Source organism: Cervus canadensis, chromosome 1, assembly GCF_019320065.1.
Source record: "Cervus canadensis isolate Bull #8, Minnesota chromosome 1, ASM1932006v1, whole genome shotgun sequence".
In the NCBI taxonomy this organism is placed as follows: Eukaryota; Metazoa; Chordata; class Mammalia; order Artiodactyla; family Cervidae; genus Cervus; species Cervus canadensis.
Window position 1 is genome coordinate 52,462,490 of NC_057386.1, and position 21,908 is coordinate 52,484,397.

The 21,908-nt window shown below is 47.5% G+C and overlaps 1 protein-coding gene across 2 annotated transcripts in view; it reads right to left on the minus strand.

Moving 5' to 3' along the window:
- DGKE (diacylglycerol kinase epsilon) overlaps positions 1-3,106 on the minus strand; it is a 28,484-nt gene extending 25,378 nt beyond the window's left edge. The window contains exons 1-2 of one of the 2 annotated variants that reach the window (XM_043483492.1): positions 2,831-3,104; positions 1,982-2,458 (exon numbers count right to left, since the gene is read on the minus strand). In XM_043483492.1, coding sequence (XP_043339427.1) covers positions 1,982-2,436 — 455 coding nt within the window. In that variant the 5' untranslated portion in view covers positions 2,437-2,458; positions 2,831-3,104. Of the gene's footprint in view, positions 1-1,981; positions 2,459-2,830 lie in introns of both variants that reach the window. The other variant, XM_043483502.1, reaches the window with a different exon arrangement.
- Positions 3,107-21,908: the final 18,802 nt, after the last annotated feature.

A 21,908-nucleotide genomic window follows, 5' to 3' on the forward strand; every position in this document is an offset into this window, starting at 1 on the left:
AGGAAAAATAGAAGATGCTCAGTTAAATCTGGATTGTAGATAAACAACAAATAATTTTTTGGTCTAAGTATGTCTCAAATAATGCAAATATTTTTATTTCATTTTGTGTTAGATGCAAATATCTGGTTTTTATTCTGTGTGCTAATCTAAATCTGTGTTAGAATTTGCATTTCTAACAAGTTTCTGAGTGATACTGATGCTGCTAGTCTGGGGACCTTACTTTGAGAACCACTGATAGACAGGATATTATGTCATCATCAAGAAGGAAAAATTAGGGCCAGGGATGAGTGGATTAGGGAAGGATTCCTGGAGAAAAGGGCACAAAATAGTCATTAAGGATGCCAAGAAGCTAGCCAGGAGGAGGATACTTCAGCCGTGAGGAAAATAAGGGTAATGTGAAAAGTTGACATTTAAAGGAAACCACAACCAGCCTGATGCTGCTGGTGCACAAAGCTTAATGCAGACAGTGAGAGGTAAGACTAAAAGGGCAGGCACGGTCCAGAGAGCACAAGGACCTTATATATACCATGTTAAGCACCTGGAGTTTACACTGAAAGACCATCACTGATGGGGGTTATGGAAGGGTTTTAAACAGAGCAGAGACCCCATCAGATATGTCTTTCTAGAAAGATCACTTAATTGGAGAATCAGAGCACTGTGATTATTTGTTAAGGAGTAACTGAAATGCAGTTAAGATATTTACAGACGTCATTTTAATCTAATTCTGCACAGACAAAAAGAAGGGAAGGAAATAGAACAATACTTAATTCATGTCTTCTTTTAAACCAATCCCAATTCTCTAAGACTAAAGTTTAACTAAGAAGAGAATTATGAAAAATTTTTTAAAAGATACCGGTAACTGAGCTCTCACTGAAGCCAAAAGGACACCTAAATTTGAAAGATACCAAGTAAAAATGGTTATAAAACTGTAGTTGTTGAAAGTATCTTTTTAAAGTCTTACTCTGATTTGTATATGTTTTAAAATAAGATTTAAAAATAATTGTTGATATAACAGTGCTCATGTTAATTTTAAAAAAGGACTTTTAAAAACAAAATACAAACAAAAAAGTAACCTGCTATCTTATGCCAGTTTTCCATTTCTGTTCTTAAACATGGTTAGGGGCTTTTCAACCTGTCAGAAACAAAATACAACACAATGAAGATGTCCAGACTTAAGGCAGAGACAAGTACTAGGGGTTAGAAATTCCGGAGGCCAATTCTATTTTACCACTGAGTAAAATTCTCCATCAAATTCTCTCAAATGTAAAATGAATCTGCACAGAAGCATCCCCTTTTATTACCAATGTCTAACACGAGCAAAGAACACCTTCACCTATTTTCAGACAATATTTAAGTACACAAATGTGTATTCAAAAGCTATTAAAATATTCTTGGCTTAATCAAAGTCGCTTGGCTAAGATGCCAAAGGTCCTGAAAGACCATCTGGCAAAAGGAGTATTCCTTTAAGTGTTCTTTTGGAATGTGCACTATAGCATCAAACCTATACTAAAAAGATACCTAAAGTGCTGCCCTGGAATGACACCTGTTTTCATTGTACATTCATAATACAAAACCCAGGATCAATCAGTTTTGCAATTTTAGGGAAAAATTAACTGGTCCATACTTCGTTTTTCTTTATGCAAAATGGAGCTAATCAATAATTAACAAAAGTTAATAAAATATAACATACATTGGCCATAAAGTCTGCAGCACTTAGAGACCTCTGGATGAAAGTTAAGAGCCAAGGTTTATTAGCCAACAAGGGTAGGTTGGCTAAGGAGTGTGGGCCAGAAGCACTCGACAAATAACTACTGCAAAGCTGCCTCGTTCTACCATTCCAGGGCTATATATTAACTTGTTTCCTCTAAGTGGGCAGGTGAGGTCTTTTGTGGCGATCAAAGCAGGCTGCTCACACCCACTCTTTGAAAAGCTTGACTCCCTCCAAGCACTGTGGAGCAATCAGGACCCACTGAAGCCGTACCTGTAATCGCAGAGCTTGGGCTGGTTGCCGCACTGTTGCTTGCAAACTACACAGTAACTGCACAGGGGGACGTTTCCCCGGATCCAGTGGTGGGGCATGGCGTCCAAGGCCTTGCTGTCACTCTTGAGCATGATCTCCTTGCAGGGGAAGCGCTTGTCGGCCTTCTTGAGGCAGCCCTCGTCCACGCGCAGCCCACAGCAGTCGCAGAAGGCGCCCTGCAGGATGTGCTGCGCGCACACACAGCAGTAGGTGGGCTGGCTGAACAGGTCCGTGTCGCGCCAGCCGTGCTTGCTCTTGCGGAAGATGTCCCTGCGGTGCAGCTGCCGGCGCGACCGCTGGACGCTGCACCACAAGGTGATGAGCACGGGCAGCAGCACCGAGCACAGAGTCCACAGGACCAGGTGCCCGTCCGCAAACGGGCTGGCGGGGGGCGCCGGCCGCTCCTGGCCTTCCATCTCCTCCAAGGACGGCGTCTGACTGGGAGAGACGCGGGCGGGTCCACCACGGGCTCGCTGTCCCCCTGCCGCCCCCCTCCCTGTCTGTCCAAGTGGCCCCGCTCGCCCCGCCTTGCCCACGGCCGGACCCCGGAGCCTCAGGGTCGCCGACCCGCCTCGCCGAGGGGGCGGCGCCCGGGGCCGTTACGCTCCCCTCCCCCGCCCAGTCCTCGCCAGGCCGCGGGGAGGGGAGCGACCCACTGTGGAGGCCGCTCCCCACGAAGGCGCCGTGGCGCACTGGCCGCGCCCGCAGCCGTTAACCCAGGCCCGCCTCACGCGCTCAGGGCCCCACGAGCCCGCCCACCGCGCGGCCTCAGCGACTAGGGTCCCCTCCCCGCCCGCGCGCCCGGCCTACCTCGTGTGGGGCTGGGGTTTCGGCTCCGGGGCCCAGGCCTCGGGCCTTTCTGTCGCCCTCGCGTAGCCGCGAGGCCCGCCGGACGTGCGGACTCCGCGGGAGAGGCCGGCGCCGCCGCGGCCGCGGGTTATGGGGCGGGGCCTCAGCCGGAGCCCGTGGGCTACAAGGAGGTGTGAGGTGCGCCCGCGAAGCCGCGGGGCCTGACGGGGCGGTGCCTGACGGGGCGGGGCTAGATCGGGGGCGGGCCTCGGCTGGAGCGCAGGGGCTGAGGGGAGGTGTGAGGTGCGACCGCAAGGCCTCGGGGCCTGACGGGGCGGTGCCTGACGGGGCGGCGCCTCGACAAGGGGAGGGGTTAGATCGGGGGTGGGGCCTCGGCGGGAGCGCCCGGCCTGCGAGGAGGTGTGAGGCGAGGCCGCGGGGCCTGAAGGGGCGGGGCCTCACGGACAGGGAGGGGCCTGGCGGGAAGGGCGGGGCTAGATCGAGGGCGGGTCTGTGGGCGGGGCTTAGGGAGGACAGTGGGCGGAGGAACAGTAGAGGGGGCCTTCGAGGTCTTTGAGCCTGTGATCACAGAGAGTGCTGGCATGAATGTTTTGTTTACACAGTATACGTTTTTCTATGACCTGTAGCCGCACCTCTCCTCACTATCAGAAGAAGCTGGAACCTGGCACAGTTCTGAACACGGAAAGGGAGAAAAGTGACAGTTTTGAGTGTGTTATGTACTGATCGAAGGGGACAATCCAAGTCAAAAATTGACAGCTGTTGCCTGCGCTCTTACTAGTTACTTATTAGACACACACTGGCTGCGGGCTCACTCTGTGCCAAGCACTGTGCGAGGAGCTCCAGCTCTCTTGGAGTGCTGGGACTGTTGAAGCCTGCCTAACAAGGAGAATTTGGTAGCCTTGTTTAATGACTTACAGCACCGTAGCTTCCATCTTTGCACTTAGCAGGGGCCATGCTAAACTTATCATGCTCATTTTACAGATGAGGAAGGCCAAGGTACAGAGAGGTTGAGAAATATGTTTGATGTCATAAACTCAGTGTTGGGACTGAGATCACCTTAACTTCGTCGTTGAAATTCAGTTCAGTTCAGTCACTTAGTCCTGTCCAACTCTTTGCGACCCCATGAACTGCAGCAAGCCAGGCCTCCCTGTCCATCACCAACTTCCAGAGCTTGCTCAAACTCATGTCCATTGAGTTGGTGATGCCATCCAACCATCTCATCCTCTGTCATCCCCTTCTCCTCCTGCCTTCAGTCTTTCCCAGCATCAGGGTCTTTTCCAATGAGTCAGCTCTTCGCATCAGGTGGCCAAAGTTTTGGAGTTTCAGCTTCAGCATCAGTCCTTCTAATGAACACCCAGGACTGATCTCCTTTAGGATGGACTGGTTGGATCTCCTTGCAGTCCAAGGGATTCTCAAGAGTCTTCTCCAAAACCACAGTTCAAAAGCATCAATTCTTCAGTGCTCAGCTTTCTTTATAGTCCAACTCTCATATGCATACATGACCAGTGGAAAAACCATAGCCTTGATTAGATGGACCTTTGTTGGCAAAGTAATGTCTCTGCTTTTTAATATGCTATCTAGGTTGGTTCTAACTTTCCTTCCAAGGAGTAAGTGTCTTTTAATTTCATGGCTGCAGTCACCATCTGCAGTGATTTTGGAACCCCCCAAAATAAAGCCAGCCACTGTTTCCACTGTTTCCCCATCTACTTGCCATGAAGTGATGGGACCAGATGCCATGATCTTAGTTTTCTGAATGTTGAGTTTTAAGCCAACTTTTTCACTCTCCTCTTTCACTTTCATCAAGAGGCTCTTCAGTTCGTCTTCACTTTCTGCCGTAAGGGAGGTGTCATCTGCATATCTGAGGTTATTGATATTTCTCCTGGCAATCTTGATTCCAGCTTGTGCTTCATCCAGCCCAGCCTTTCTCATGATGTACTCTGCATATAAGTTAAATAAGCAGGGTGACAATATACAGCCTTGATGTACTCCTTTTCCTATTTGGAACCAGTCTGTTGTTCCAGGTCCAGTTCTAACTGTTGCTTCCTGACCTGCATACAGGTTTCTCAAGAGGCAGGTCAGGTGGTCTGGTATTGAAGTTAGCTTCAATCTATATGATCAAAGGGGCTTCCCTGGTGGCTCAGTGGCTTCTCGTTGTGGAGCACAAGCTCTGGGGCACGCGGGCTTCAGTGCTCGTGGCACACGGACTCGGTTGCCCTGTGGCATGCGGGATCTTCCTGGATCAAAGAACGAATTGGTGTCCCTTGGATTGCGAGGTGAATTATTAACCAGTGGACCACGAGGGAAACCCAAGGTGTGACCTTTGACCACCTCCATTGTCATCATCTAAAAATGTGGGTTCCCAGGTCTTCATCAGATCCCTGGATCAGAATTGTACTGAAGTTAGGAGTCTACCTTCTTAACAAGCTCCCCAGATAATTCTTTTATTTATTTATTTAAACTTTTGTTCAGTTTAAATTGTGAAATGTATATAACACACATACAAAAGATTTTTATAAAACATATGCACAGTCAAAAAAATAATAAGCACATGTATACCCACCATGTAGGTTACTGTATTGAACATTAAGAGCCTTTCCTGTGCCCACCTGATGGCTATGCCTCCTCCCCCATCAGGAAACTGTCATCCCATTTTTTGTGTTCTCCATTCCTTGCTTTTCTTTATAGTTTTACCCTTGCTGAAGGTGTCTCTACGCAATATACTTTTGTTTAGAAAAACAAGCCCAAGCCTGGCGCTGTCAGGAAGTAGCAGCGAGGCCAGTAATACATGAGGGCTCCCAGGATGACAAGATATACTGAGCAGGGGCCGGGACAGAATCTGGGCTCAGTTTCCACCCTGAGAAGATCCCACCTGGAGAAACCAGTACCAGTGGGCTTGGGAAGATTGTTCAGCACCGTGGGGGTCAGCTGGGCTGGGCTGTAGTTTGAATATCTGGAAAAATATGGCTGCGGAAGGGGATGCTCTCTAGGTTTGCTTCTCAGCTCGGTAAGACTTCCTTCGAGGTCTTAGAAGAAGGTCAAGATAGAATGCTGCTCAGGGAGGAATGAGTATCTTTAGCTGATCCAGGCCACATACATTAAGATAAACAAGGTACAGATAGTCTGTCCCAGGCTCACCCAGCTGCCTATCCTCAGTGTGTCTCCGTATCATGATGCCGACCTGCACCGCCTGTCCCCCGTGTCAGAACACAGAGGTCGCCTTGGGATCCTCTTCACCGCCATTCCTGTTTGCATCTTCTGTTTCCTGGGTCCTGTGACTTCCCCTTTCTTGGTGATTCTCTAGGTTTTGTGGAGCACATCCTTCAGTAGCTTTGAGAGCAAAGGTACATGGGAAGCATATTTTTGAGTCTTTGCATGTTTACAAGTGTCTTTATTCCTCCTTCTATACCTGATTGTTTATCTGCATGTACAGTTCCAAGTTGGAGAAATTTTCCTTCACACCACTGAAGACAGTGCTCCATTTCTGCTTTCTCTCACTGTTGCTGTAGAGATGTCAGTGTTGCTGATGGGCTTTCCTGGCGTCTCAGGAGGTAAAGAATCCGCCTGCCATGGCAGAAGACACCGGTTCAATCCCTGGGTCGGGAAGATCCCCTGGAGAAAGGAATGGCTACCCACTCCAGTATTCTTGCCTGGAGAATTCCATGGACAGAGGAGCTTGGCGGGCTACAGTCCATGGAGTCGCAAAGAACCAGACACGACTGCACAACTAAACCACACCATTAAGAGATGTGTGATGTTCTTCCTGATCCCTAGAATGTGACTTGTTTTTGCTTTCCTGAAGCTTGTAGAATCCTCTCTTTTTCTTCAATGTTCTGAAATTTCTCAAAGATGTGCCTTGGCGTGCATCTGTTTTCATCTGTTTTGCGATTTGCCCAGCCCTTTCAGTCTGGAAGTGTGTGTCCCTCAGTGCTGGAACTACTTTGTTGATTTCCTCCTCTTTGCTGTCTGTGTTCTTTTTGAAACTTCTGTAATCTGGATGTTGGGCCTCCTAGACTGTTCTCTGTCTCTCTCTTTTTTTGTAAATAGACTTTATTTTTTAGATCGGTTTTAGATTCACAGCAAAATAGAGCAGAAAGTGCAGAAGATTCCCTTATATCCCCTGTTGCCCCACATGCACACCCTCCCTCATCATCAACATTCCCCAGCAGAGTGGTGCTTTTATTGCAATCGATAAACCTACTTGAACATCGCATCATCACTCAAAGTCCACCGTTTGCAGTAGAGTTCACCATTGGTGCTGTGTATACTCTGGGTTTGGACAAATGTATGATGACATGTATTATAGTGCCAACGCAGGACAGTTTCACTGCCCTACAAATCCTCTGGGTTCTGCCTGTTCCTTTCTCCCTGGTTCCTCACCCCTGGTAACCACTGATCCTTTTCCTGTTTCCATAGTTTTGCCTTTTCCAGAATGTAGTATGGTTGGAATCCTAGGATATGTAGTCTTTTCAGGTTGGCTTCTTTCATGTAGTAATGTGCATTTAAGTTTCCTCTGTGTCTTTTCATGGTTTGATAGCTTATTCCTTTTTAGTGCTAAGCAATAGCACTTTAAATTTAGGGCTAAGTAATTGTTTGGATGTGATCCTATAGTTTATTTACCCTGTAACCTACTGAAGGGCATCTCGGTAGCTTCTAGGCTTTGACAGTTATGAGTGAAGCTCCTAGAGATATCTGAATGCAGGTTTTTGTGTGGGCATAAATTCACAACTCCTTTGGATAAAAGTCCTCTCTTTAATATTCTAAAAGACTTCCATAGCTTTATACTTGAATCTTTTTATTGAGTTTTTAATTTCTAAGAACTTTTTTGTTGATTTTTTCAATGAATGTTCCTTTCCTACAGCATCCTATTCACACCTCCTGGGAGCAAAATTTTTCTCTCATCTCTCCAAGGATACTGTGTATGAGTGCTTCCTTCTCTTTTTGCATTGTCTGTGATTACCCCAAGTTGCTTTCTCCTGTAGCTTCTTTTGTCTTCATCTTCCACATCAGAGTCTTTCTCAGACGTCTGATGACCCTCCTGGTGAGTCTTTGGCATCTTAAGATTTGAGAACCATGGCTAGAGTGTCTCTTTATCCCTCAAGCTTGTCATCCCAACTGAAATCCCACAGAGAAAAACAGCACATATTTCAGTAATTTTTTTCTCCAGGAGGATTGGGGCTTTTCTGTTCTAGTTACAGGCCTTGCCCTTTTCCTGAATGAAATATGACAGTGTCCTTAGAGGTGGTTTCACGAGTTAGTCAGTCCACACTCCATTCCTCGTGTGTTTATTTGTATTGTCTTACATTCCTATGCCTTTGCCAGGGCTGCGGTCGTTCCTGTTTAGTTAGGCTGGAGAGGAGCTGGCACCGGCAGCCAGGGACCTGGTGAGACCTTGGCCGTCCTTACCTGCTGGGCAGATGTAAGTTGAAGTCGATGTCCTGGCCCAGAGCAGATATTACAGCCCGCTTGGACAGGGCCCGTCCAAGGCCACTGTATTGCTGCTTCACAGAGGAAGGCACGCGTTTCTGCAGCAGTACTGAGGTTGTGAGAAGAGAAACCTAGGACGTGGGCTGCAGAGACAGCAGGGGAGAGGTGAGAGATGGGGAAAGCACCTCACACTTAAAAGGCACCAGATCTTTTCTAAGGAAAGATGTACTTTTATTTCAACAATATATAAAATGAGCTTAATACGTATTTGGTTAATCTCAGTATCATTTGGTCCTTAAATTTCTTTACAGCCTTTCTGCCATGTGTCTGAGAATGAGGAAGTTATACAAACATAAATAAGTGACTTCACAGAGGAGAGGAATAACAGTAACAACAGTATAACAGTAGTTTCCAGGTATTAGTTTCATCTGTCAAGTACTTTACACATTCTTTCTCTTTAAAGTCTCAAAACACGTTAGGAGGTAAGTTTTATTATAATTATTATTCCTGTTTTAAGATAATGAGCAGACAGTGACTTGGATAGTAAGGAATGTGCCCAGGGTTACACAGCTTCAGTGTAACACAGGCAGTGTTTTGGAGCCAGGGTTCAAGCTCAGGTCTATGGATGACTCCACAGCTCACAGTCTGGACCATTGTAGCTCTCGGCCCACACAGTAGGTATTCATTCATTTTTTGAATGAAGCCCTGGCAACCCCCAATTATTAACTTGAACCCCAAAGCAACCAGATTTGCTCATGCTGACCATCCCATTACATCCCTGACCAATTTTATTTTCTTGGGCTCTAAAATCTCTACAGACAGTGACTGCAGCCACAAGATTAAAAGATATTGCTTCTTAGAAGGATAGCTATGACAAACCTAGACAGCGTGTTAAAAATCAGAGACTTTCAGAGACATCACTTTTCTGACAAAGGTGCATACAGTCAAACCTATGATTTTTCCAGTAGTCATGTATGGAGCTGAGAGTTGGACTGTAAAGAAGGCTGAGCACCAAAGAATTGATGCTTTCGGGTTGTGGTGCTGGAGAACATTCATGAGGGTCCCTTGGACAGCAAGATCAAACCAGTCAATCCAAAATGAAATCAACCCTGCATATTCATTGGAAGGACTGATGCTGAAGCTGAAACTCCAGTACTTTGGCCACCTGATGTGAAGAGCCGACTCACTGGAAAAGACCCTGATGCTGGGAAAGATTGAAGGCAGGAGCAGAGGGCAGCAGAGGATAAGATAGGTTAGGGAGCATCACTCAGGCAATGCACATGAATTTGAGCAAACTTCAGAAGGCAGTGAAGGACAGAGGAGCCTGGTGTGCTACAGTCCATGGGGTTGAAAAGGGTCGGACACGACTTAGCGACCGAACAACAACAGCATCAGTTATCTGTTGTCAGAGTAATGCTACGTAACAAATTGCTCCCAGCTCGCTTATGCCAACTTCCTGACTCAGGCATCAAACCCGCACCTCTTATGTCTCCTGCTTTGGTAGGTGAGTTCTTTACCACTAGCGCCACCTGGGAAGCCCGCTCCCTAATTCCGTGACTTGAAGTAGCAATCATTCCCTGGTGGCTCAGACCGGAAAGAATCCGCCTGCAATGAGGAGATCTGGGTTCGATCCCTGGGTTGGGACGATCCCCTGGAGGAGGACATGGCAACCCACTCGAGTATTCTTGCCCAGAGAATGCCATGGACGGAGGAGCCTGGCGGGCTGCAGTCCATGGGTCACAAAGAGTCGGACACAGCTGAGTAACTCAGCACAGCACAGTCTCAGAGCCTGCAGATTGCTGGGAGGCTCTGCTCCAGGCGGTGGTAGCTGGACGGCTGCTGAGCGAGGCTGGGCTGGGCTGGGCGGCTCTGCTGTCGGCTGCACATCGGGGCAGACACTTTCCATGTGAGTTAATTCTGACACCAAGCTTGAAGGGTGGCAGCTGTCTGGGGAAAGCTCTTTTTGTAACAATGACTGCAAAATGCAAGAGGGCACACAGAACTACACAAACACATTTCCTGCCTCTGTCTGCGCCATGTCTGCTACCCTCCCACTGTCCAGAGCCCGTCACTTGGCTGGGCCTGAAACGGGACAGGACTGCAGAGTCATATGGTAAACAGCACAGATGTGCAGTGGCGATGGTGAAGAACTGATGCTAATAATTCCGTCTACCTACATCTGCTCATGCACTGTGCCTGTAAATTAACATGTGGCTGGGTACACGTGCAGTTTATGGAGGTACTTTATTAATAGTGTACAAGAATTATATGTACGTGGTGAAAATATAGAGTTTGTAGTCTAGTGGGAAAGAGAGAAAAAAGAGAAAAACAGAAAAGAAAGAAAAAGAAAACAACTACGTAAGGAAATGTTAGTATTTATTTAATTGGCTCTGGGCCTAAAGAACGTGGACACATTATAATTCTCTTGGGACTGGTTTAGCAGCTTTCTGTTAAAAAAAAGAAAATTTGTTCTTTTGTTTCTGAAGTTTCTTTAACTCACAGCATTTGAAATCACGGTCTTATCCTATTGAAAGAGTATTCGGTGTGATTATGTTGAGAGCTTGATGATGTTGGCTTTATCATCGATCCTTAAACTTTGAAGAATTTCTTTTTAAAAGAGATGGGAGGGCTTTCCTGATGACTCAGTGGGGGAGTCGGCCTGCCAACGCAGGAGACATAGGTTCGCTCAATCCCTGGTCCAGGAAGATCCCACGTGCCACGGAGTAACTAGGCCTACGCGCCACAACTATTCAGCTTGTGCTCTGGAGCCCAGAAACCCCTACTACTGAAGCCCATGCACCTTAGAGCCTGTGCTCTGAAACAAGAGAGGCCGTCACAATGAGAAGCCCTCGCATCACAACTAGAGAAAGCCCACAGAGCAACAAAAATAAGTAAATAAAAATTTATTAAAAAAAAAAAAAGAGAAAGGAAACTGATACAAATGAAAATGTCAGTTATGTCAGGGTGCTGTGAATATGGGTGGCAGTATTCTTTCTTTAGGGGTTCCCTGGTGGTTCAGATGGTAAGGAATCTGCCTGCAATGTGGGAGACCCAGGTTCAATCCCTGGGTTGAGAAGATCTCCTGGAGGAGGAGATGGCAACCCACTCCAGTATTCTTGCCTAGAGAATCCCATGGACAGAGGAGCCTGGCTGGTTACAGTCCATGCGGTTGCAAAGAGTCAGACACGACTGAGTGACTAACCGTTTCCTTTTCCTATTCTTCCTTTATATATTCTTCAGTCAGTTCAGTCGCTCAGTCGTGTCCGACTCTTTGCAACCCCATGGACTGCAGCACGCCAGGCTTCCCTGTCCATCACCAACTCCCGGAGTCCACCCAAACTCATGTCCATTGAGTCGGTGATGCCATCCAACCACCTCATCCTCTGTCACTCCCTTCTCCTCCGCCTTCAGTCATTCCCAGCACCAGGGCCTTTTCCAATGAGTCAGCACTTCACATCAGGTGGCCAAAGTATTGGAGTTTCAGCTTCAGCATCAGTCCTTCCAGTGAACACCCAGGACTGATCTCCTTTAGGATGGACTGGTTGGATCTCCTGCAGTCCCAGGGACTCTCAAGAGTCTTCTCCAACACCACAGTTCGAAAGCATCAATTCTTCGGCGCTCAGCCTTCTTTACGGTCCAACTCTCACATCCATAGATGACCACTGGAGAAACCATTCTTAAATGTTGTCACGCCTTAGTATCTGCTGAGGGCCTTCAGATCAGTTAAAAAGGTAGGAAACAGTCCGAGGCTCTGCAGCGCCATCTCTCTCCACCTCCCACGGCTTCTCTGGTGGTGTTGGCAACTTAGGAACAATGAACCTTGAGTGTCTTTCCCCTGACCTTGGTTGTCCCAGGTTCTTCTCTCTACTCTGCCACCTTGTGGATTTTTGGGGAACTGCGCCTTCTGCCGTGAGCCCCGGTGACACCTAACTGATGCTCCCAGTCTCCCTGGAAATGGTCATAGGCAAATAGAAGGAGATTCTCCCCACCAGAATGACACTCACAAGATTATCTTGCTCTATCAGTTTTGCCATTGTTCCCTTTTGTGAGATGATATCCCCAGAGCCCCACCTGAAAGGCATTTGAATGACCTGCCAGTATCACACCAGGGGGGCTTATCACCTGAGGCCGTGAAGCAGTATCCCACGGTGGGATACAGCCTTTCTCCAGTAGCACTTCTGTCCACTCAAGGTTCCCTTTTCTTTCTATTTTTTTTAAAATTATAAAAGCAATACAAGCTTACGTAGAGTTTACAATCCAGTGGAGGAGACGGATTTTAAAAAGTAAGCAAAGACAACATTTACCCGTTTACAGGGAGTGCCTTGAGGTGGACAGTCATGGTGGTCGGGGCAGGGAACCTTCACTATGCAGGTTGGACAGGCTTGTTTGTGCAAGAGAAATTACAAACTGATACCTGAAGATTGAGAAAAATCCAAGAACAGGGAAGAAGAGCATGTGCAAAGGTCCTGGGTGGGAGAGAGCTTGTTAAGTTGAAAGTAACGAAGTGTGGCTAGATTGGCACGCGCTGGAGGGGTGTGCGTGGAGTGGGTTTGGAAAGGATCACAGTCCCTGATAACACAGCGTCCTGTAGTGCATCATAGGGATTCTCATTCTGTTCTGAGCACAGTGGGGAGATAAAGAAGGATTATTAAGCAGGGAAGTGACAAGGCCCGATTTATATTTTGTGTTTCTGTTTTAAGAAGACTATCATTACTGCTACATGCAGAATGGTTTGAAGCAAACAGGGAGGGAAGCTGGGAGACCTCTTGGGAGACTGGTACAGGCAGCTGGGTGAGAGGTAACAGTAGCTTAGATTCTGGTGGTGGCAAGAGAGATTGAAGAATCTAGGCCCATGCTGGTGGTGGCAAGAGAGATGGAAGAAAGCAGGCCCATGTGGCTACTGAGCACTTGAAATGTGCAGGTGTTAAAGATGTGGTACAAAAAAAAAAAAAGAATGTGAAATATCTCACTATTACTTTATCTTGATTACCTGTTGAAATAATAATATTTTGGATATTTCATGTTAAATAAGTATAATTAAAAATTATCTTTTTTTTACTATAAAAATGTGGCTACTAGAAAAATGTAGATTATGTATTAGTAGCTTGCACCTATGAGTCACATTATGATTTTATTGGACAGTGCTGATAAAGACAATAGTTGCCAAATTAAAAAGTACTTTTATAGTAAATTTACATTGGATACATAGAAATTTCTAGCTAGATATAAACTTTTTTTTTTGGCCCACAGAAGATGTTTATTTGGTATAACAATGCAGCTAATGTTTGTTCTAACCACAAAGAATAAAAAGAATAAAAGGCTTGACAATGCACATAAAAAACCAAGGTGTTTAGTGTGACAAAAATAGTGCTCCTAAAATTTCTCAATAATTACAGTTATTGAAAACTGTGTGAAAACAGAAGGATGGTAATAGTAACAGAGTACATAAAACCAAACATATAATATTGAGCAAATTAACATATGAGGCGACTTTGCTAACAATGCATGGTTTCTTCCCCCTTGTTTATACTGTGTTCAGACTACCTTTATACCAACAGAATGGGCAGAACACTTTGGTTTAATATCAGTTACACAACATTAGCATAAACTTGGACCACTACCGATAGGAGGCTGTTTTCTTTTGAGTGGGCAAAGTAACCACACAAACATCAGATCCCTTCTCTGAATTGAGAATTTTATCCCAGTCATTGCCATCTACCATCCACACATGTATTTCATAATATATTTAAAATTTTATGTAATATATATTTGGTGATTTTGGATTTAAAAAGACTAGCTTATTGAGATTTTATTATCTTTAAAAAAATACACTTCAGTGTGGAGTGAGGCTGCTTATAGTAGGACTGATAGAATATTGCCAGAGCAATATGGGGGCATAACGGGAAGAGTGCTGGGCTTTAGAGACAGAAGAATTTGGCTGGACTTCTGCATAACGTGTGAACTTGGACATTATTTCACCTCTCTGAACCTCACTTCCTTTTCTATAAAATGAAGATGAGCTATGCAGCTCATTCCATAGCCTACACCCTATGTGGTTGCTGCTGCTGCTGCTAAGTCGCTTCAGTTGTGTCTGACTCTGTGTGACCACATAGATGGCAGCCTACCAGGCTCCCCCGTCCCTGGGATTCTCTAGGCAAGAACACTGGAGTGGGTTGCCATTTCCTTCTCCAATGCATGAAAGTGAAAAGTGAAAGTGAAGTTACTCAGTTGTGTCCGACTCTTTGCGACCCCATGGACTGCAGCCTACCAGGCTCCTCCATCCATGGGATTTTCCAGACAAGAGTACTGGAGTGAGATGCCATTGCCTTCTCCGACCCTACGTGGTAGGTATTGTTATTTCTTTTGTTCAGGAGAAGAAACTGAAGTTCAGAAAGGGTAAGTGGGAGCTTCCCTGGTGGTCCAGTGGGTAAGAATCTGCCTGCCAATGCAGGGGACATGGTTCGAATCTGGGTCCTGGAAGATCCCACATCCTGCAGAGCAATGAGACCCCCTCCTCTCCCTGCCGGACCCCCCCCCCCCCCCAACAAACACAACTACTGAGCCCGGCCCACGAATGGCAGCTACTGAAGCTCTCTCACCTAGAGAGCATGCTCTGCAGCAAGAGAAGCCACTACAGTCACTGCAATGAGAAGCCCACGCACTGCAACTAAAGAAAGCCCGAACGGAGAAAGGAAAACCCAGCACAGCTACAAATAACAAAACTTTCTTTTTAAAAAAAGAGAGAGGATAAGTGATTGATGGAAGGTTACGTTGCTAGAAAGACATAAACCCCAGGCGTGAACCCTGGTCTATCTGGCTCCAAGGTCAGCTGAAAAAAATTTTCCCCTCATCAGGCTCCTGGCTAATTTCCATGCCCACCTCTGAAATTATTGGGGAGGTCAAATTAGATTGGTGAATGGGCTTTGGGAAAATGTCATAAAATATGCAAATGGAAGAGATGATGCAACCTCAGTGAAACAATAGGAGCATAAACAGAAGCTACAGATAAACACAAGCTACTCCAAGAAGTCTATGTATCTGTTTAAATGAAATGGTTGTTGCATGCTGCTTTGTCAAATTCAAGCTCTGAAAGTCATATGACAGAGGGATAATTTCCTTCCTCAGGATGAAAATTTATAGGAATTCAGAAGAAAATATTTTGGTGATCATAGTAAAAACTTCGAGTCAGATGAGTTTCGCATCATGCTGTGAGCGCTGTGAGTCAAAGCACAGTATTTGGGCCGGATGTCGCTTCCTTCAAGTAGGCTGGCTCTCTGTGGGGGGATTCATTCTGCGACAGGCAGAGAGCGACCCGGCAGGATGAAGAGGTTCTTTGTGCTTGCGCTGTCTCTCACCTTGCTGATTTTCTTCTCAGGTGAGCATTAACTCCTGAAACCTATGTCTATGCTGACAAGATAAACTGGAATAAAGCTATTTTATATTTTTAAAGTATTTTTTCAGAATTTCAAATAATATGTAATACATAATAATTCAATGCTTCTTTTTTTTTTCCTTAAGAGTAGGCTCCCAGAATTGCTATCACAAGGGATAAATTATTTTTTTAATCTTTAAATGCATTTGAATACTAATTCTCAAAAATGCTGATCAATCTTAAAATTTGACATACATTTTTTTCACTTTTTTTTTTGGCTGTGCTGCCTGGCTTGTGGGATCTTAGCCCCCCTGACCAGGGATGGAACCTGGCATTCCCTGCAGTAAAAGTGGGAGTCCTAACCACTGAACCACCAGGAAATTCCCTTGATATACTTTTATTATAATAATACCTTTTAGAGTTTGTGTGTGATTATCAAAACTTGATTTACTTTAATTATAATATTATAATATCTGTTTTGAGAGATCATGCATGCTTACCAAGTTTAACAGAATCTTCTTGTCATGGGAGAACCTTCCAGTAACATTTAAACTTGATTTAGTGTGTTGAGGCTTTGACAGAATCTCCCCAAAGCAACCCTGAGGGATAAGAAACACACTGGCCAGAGACCTGAAGAAAACGTGTTTAAAGAAACATATCCATTAAAGTAATGGCCACTTTTAGAGGACTGGGTCATCGCAGTAGGTAAATAAGTTTTAGTTACGCAGCCTTAGCCATCTTAGGAACAATTAAAAATTCCTCTCTGAGCCTTTGGGAAAGAAAGCCCAGCCCTCTGAGTCAGGTCCCTGTGAAAGAACTTTTGTGTGCCGACCCAAATTGGACTTGCAAATGCCTGGCCTTGGACGGAGAGATGGCGCGTGGATGGGGGTGCCTGAGAGTCCCCGAGGTCCCTTTCTGACTTTTTCAGGGGCCTCTCCGATTCTGACGGAAAAGCAGGCCAAGCAGTTCCTGAGATCCCGGCGCCAGGACAGGCCGAGCAAACCCGGGTTCCCCGATGAGCCCATGCGGGTGAGTTCCAGGCAGGCTCTGGGCTGTCTGGAGGGAGAGGGAGGTGGTTGGAGTGCTTGTTCACTGTGAAACCAAATGAGGCGGTCCTCCCAGCCCAGGGAGGGCGTTAGATGGAGACTCTATAGAGTCTCAGGTGCAGGGTGATCACCTTCTCCTCACGCCTTTCTCTTCCAGTGTCGCCAGCCCCATTCCCCTGCTGTTCACGCAGGCTTTAAATGGAAACAGTGCAGCCCCCTCTGAGGGTCCAGGATCCTGAGTGGGCTGTTGGGCGGCTCCTCTGAACGGGACGTTCGGGAGCTGTGCCCCGAGGCTGGTGTCAATCCCGTCTTCTCCCTCTTGCCCTGGGCCCCGGGCAGGCTGGCCCAGCAACCCCAACCAGTGACGATGCTCTGTCTGGGCAAGGCAGGATCTCTGTCCTGCTGCCACCAGCTTCTGCCCTCACCCTATGCCTCTGATTTCAGGCTGGGGCCTTGGCTCTGCCTGGTAGGTCCGTGGTGTCCACCTAGTTTTTCTGAACCAGGAGCCCCGCTTCCTGCCTTCATTTTGTGACTTGTGCTGGGTGCTACAAGACCCTGCCACCGTGGCTTGTCTTGCCTTCCCATGACAGAAGAGCTGACATTCCTGGTCTTTTTATCCCACTCAGGTAAACGTAAGAGCTTCCCAGGTGCCTCAGTGGTAAAGAATCTGCCTGTCAAGGCAGGAGACGTTGGTTCCATCCCTGGTTCGGGAAGATCCCCTGGAGAAGGAAATGGCAACCCACTCCAGTATTCTTGCCTGGAGGAGCCTGGTGGGCTACAGTCGCAAAGAATTGGACACGACTCAGCAACTAAACAAGTCTTCCCTGGTGGCTCAGACAGTAAAGCATCTGCCAGCAATGCGGGAGACCTGGGTTCGATCCCTAGGTCGGGAAGATCCTCTGGAGAAGGAAATGACAACCCACTCCAGTACTCTTGCCTGGAAAATCCTGTGGATGGAGGAGCGTGGTAGCCTACAGTCCATGGGGTCGCAAAGAGTCGGACACGACCGAGCGACTTCACTTTGAAGACGGTCCCTCACGTTTCTCAGTACTCTTGACTTCAATATTCTTGACTGTAAAAAAAGGGTAACAAATAGTACTACTCATATTACTATCATATCATTGTTATAAATAATAGCGTAAAGCAACTCCTTTGTGAGAAGAGAAGAAGGTAATTCATACTAAGGCACTTAGAAGAGTACTCAGCAAGCAGGAAGACTCCTCTGAGTACGAAGCACCAGGGACGGGGTGCAGCAAGGCTGCAGATGGTCCTCCGGGTTTCTGCTCCCCGCCGGTGGCAGACACAGAGGAGCCAGCAAAGCCTATTTCCGAGAGTCGCTTAGAAACCAGGCGGGGGCTCCAGACTGTGAAGGGGGGACGTGGCTTTGTTCTTTCTGGCAGAAGCCAGAGGTGGCTGGAGTCTCTGAGTGCAGGGGGACGGGGCTGGCGGGGGGCAGACGCGGGAGCAGGGACGGTGCGGGGATGCTGGACTTTGGCCTTCAGCAGAGGACAGTCAGAGGATGATTCAAGTGGGGGAGTGCAGACTCAGGCTTTAAACAGACAGCGTTCAGAAGAGGCCCAGGACTGAAGTCTGAGTCCCCAGGCGCTCAGAGGTGGGCATAAGCAGCAGACCCCTAGAGGCTGAGGAGGAATGTGAGGGGAGGGGGGGAACCCAGGCAGGGGGCCACGGGAGCCCAGGGGACAGGGCTTGGGAAGGGGCGGGGTGGAGGGTGACGGAGCCGATGGGGGGCAGGGTGTCTGGCTCCAGGGTCCCTGGGGGGCCCCAGTTGGTTCTTTGTGTTTGTGGGGTGTTGTCTGGAGGGGCCATTCTGGAGGCTCTTCCTCGTGGGCCCCGGAGGCTGGGGGAGGCCCGTCACAGGGCTGGTTCAAGGCCCCTGCAGGTGCCCAGGAGACAGGCTGTGCTCGGCCCCAGAGTGGGCCGAGCATTTTCTCCGCCAGCGTCTGCCCTGAGCTCTGACTGTGGAAGGGCGGCCCTGCGGGGATTGGAGGCGGTTTAGGCAGCAGGTGGCCAGGGCGGTAAGGCTCCGCTTCCTGCCTCCAGCTTCCTTCCTCCGCCTGTGCCAGCTGCCCACCATGCTCGACTCTGCCCTCAGACACGGCTTGTTGTGGTCCTTCCATGCCCAGAAGGTCCCAGAGCTCCTTCTCTGACAGTTTCCCTCTTCCCAGCTCCTGATCATCACCAGCCTTCATCTGTGACAACCCTCCGCTTGCCTCCAGCTTTGCTGTTTTCTGGTATATCTGGCTCTGGGGTTTTGTTAATTTGATATTCTTTCATAGGTTTGACCACTGACTCGGGCTTCCCAGGGGGCGCTAGTGGTAAAAAAAACTTGCCTGCCAATGCAAGAAATAGAAAAGACTTGCGTCGATCCCTGGGTCGGGAAGATGCCCTGGAGGAGGGCATGGCGACCCTCTGCAGTATCCTTGCCTGGAGAATTCCTTGGACAGAGGAGCCTGTCGGGCTATAGTCCATAGGATTGCAAAGAGCTGGACATGACTGCAGTGACTTAGCACGCACGCATGCACCAGTGACTCATCTTAACTTCTTGAACCTGCCTGATCTAGTTTCTGTGATTCTGTCTCGACTCACCCACCATTTCCTACACATTTCGCATGTGGTGCAGTCCTGTGTGTCCCTCACCAAGACACTGACCTGTGTCTAGAATCCTTAGCCACTCAGTCAAATTTAGAAAAGTGCCTATCGTGACCTATGGTTGAAATATGTACATAATACATAAATATGCAATAAAGCATTTGGTAGTTAGTTTACACCAGTAGTTCTCACGCAGGGGTGATTTTGCTCCCCTACCTCGGGGACATTTGCCGACGTCTGCAGACTTCTTGGGTTGTCTCAGCTGCTGGGGGGAGGGTTTACTATTGGCATCTAACAGGTTAAGGCCAAGGCTGCTGCTGAATATCCTCCAATGCACAGAGAAGCTCCCACAACAAAACTCGTCTGGCCTGAACTGTGGTAGAGCCGAGAGTGAGGAAGCCCGGCTACAGTGCTAAACAACCTCTTCCTCTTTCACTGTGTGTGTCTCTCTGAGTGTCTCTAACACTCACTCACAATTACCTCCACCCACGCACGGTCCTGGCTGAACCAACACAGTTTCTGGAATCACATTTTTTTTTCCCTTAGGAGCGTGTTTCTTCATCTTGGCTACGTGCTGGAATCAAATGGGGAGGTTAAAAATATGACGCCTGGGACCCCTCAGGTGGCCCGAGGTGTGACATTGGCATCGGAGAGGGGGAGTGGGTAGAGGCCCCCAGATGGCATCAACGTGCAGCTGAAGCCCAGAACAACTGTCCTGGGCCTTCTCCGGGGAGGCCTGCCATGGGTAACAGTGTGGAGCACGTTTAGAAAGCAGTTGAGTGTTGAACTGTGGTCTGGAGAGTAGGTGGCTTAGTTGTTTAGATGCAGGTAAGAGAGAGAGAGTGTGTGTGAGGGTTGAGTGGTTGAGCAGAGGGCCCTCCATGCTGACCAAGGTGGGCTCCGAGTTACACTCTACATCCGCGGTGCCCTGCCCAGCACTGGACCTGAGGCTGTAGACTAGATGTTCTTCTTTCATTTGAGAAGCGTGTGTCCATAGTATGGATAAGGATGAGCCAGAGTCTTCCAGCCTGACTCCAGTTATCTAATGAGGTTATCTGGCACACGGGGTCTGAGAAGAGGGCCTCGAGCTCTAACCTGAAAGAGGAAGGAGGCTGGGAAGGCTTCCTGGAAGAGGCACCACTGAGCTGAGGCTTGAAGGAAGTGGAGTTTGCAGACAGTGTGTGGGTGGGCGAGGTTGGACGAGAGCGCCCTCCAGTGTGATTCCAGGCTATATTCTGTGCAGACTGGTTCTGGACTATGGCCTTTCGACTGGGGGTGAGTCCTTTCCTTTTCCTGGAATAGCAGTTTTCTCTGTAAAATGCAGAGTGTGGCCCAGAGTCTGGCTAAAATGTTCATCCCAGGCTTCCTAATCTAGAATCTGGAGAGAGTGTCAGGGCGACCAGGTTCTTGGTGCCAGGCAGTGACTTACAGGAAGAGCCCACTGCCAGACCTGGACTTGGCAAGGGCCAGAGGGGTTATTTGGAGCCCCTGGAGGGGCTTATGTCGGGGTCTCCCTCAAACACCAGGCCCCCCCTGAGCTGGCCCTGCTGCTGTGTGCCTGGCCTCCTGCACTTGCTGCCTGACTTTGTACCCCCTTGTGTCCCGCTGTTGACTTTTCCTTTCAAGGGATTTACTGAGGGCAAGATGAACAATACAAACCACCTGTTGTGTAAAAAGAGGCACCTCACCCCCTTTTTAAAAAATTACAGTATTTTTTAATTGAAGTATAGTTGGTTTACAATGTTAATTCGTGCTGTGAAGCAAAGTCAGTCAGTTGTATATACATGCATATATATATTCTTCTTTTCATATCATTTTCCATTATGGTTTATCACAGAATATTGAATATAGTTCCTTGTGCTATACAGTTAGTTGCCTTACCGTTTCGATTCACCTCTTTCAGCTGAGCAACTGGTGGATGTCACCACCGTCTTAGCCTGCATCGCTGTCAAATGTGGGCCCTGGGTGCAGTGACCTCTGTTTGTCAGCAGGTCACCAGGAGGCCATGAGATGCGCCTCTGGCCACATAAACCACACCTCGTGGCTCTTTACCTTTTGCCGAAACCACTTTCTACCCTCCTTCTTTCTTTGTGCAAACCATCTACTTACATGTTCCTTTGTTAAGGATGGAGACACTGTTCTGTGTGTTCAGGGTGGCAGCTATTGTGTGTGTGTGAGAGAGAGTTTGTGTACGATTGTATGTGTTTAGGGTATATATGTACTTGAGGGTGTGTATGTGTGAAGATATGTGTGTGTGTATGACTATACGTGTGTATGTGTGCGAGAGTTTGTGTATGACTGTGTGTATAGGATATAAATGTATGAAGGGTGTGTATATGTGAAGGTATGTGTGTGTGAGGGTTTGTGTATGACTGTGTGTATAGGGTATATATATATATATATATATATATGTGAGGGTGTGTATATATGAAGGCATGTGTGTGTGTATGACTATACGTGTGTGTGAGGGTTTGTGTATGACTGTGTGTATAAGATAATATGTATGTGTGGAGGTATGTGTGTAACTATACGTGTGTGTATGTGAGGGTTTGTGTGGGACTGTGTGTATAAGATAATATGTATGTGTGGAGGTATGTGTGTGTGTGTAACTATACGTGTGTGTATG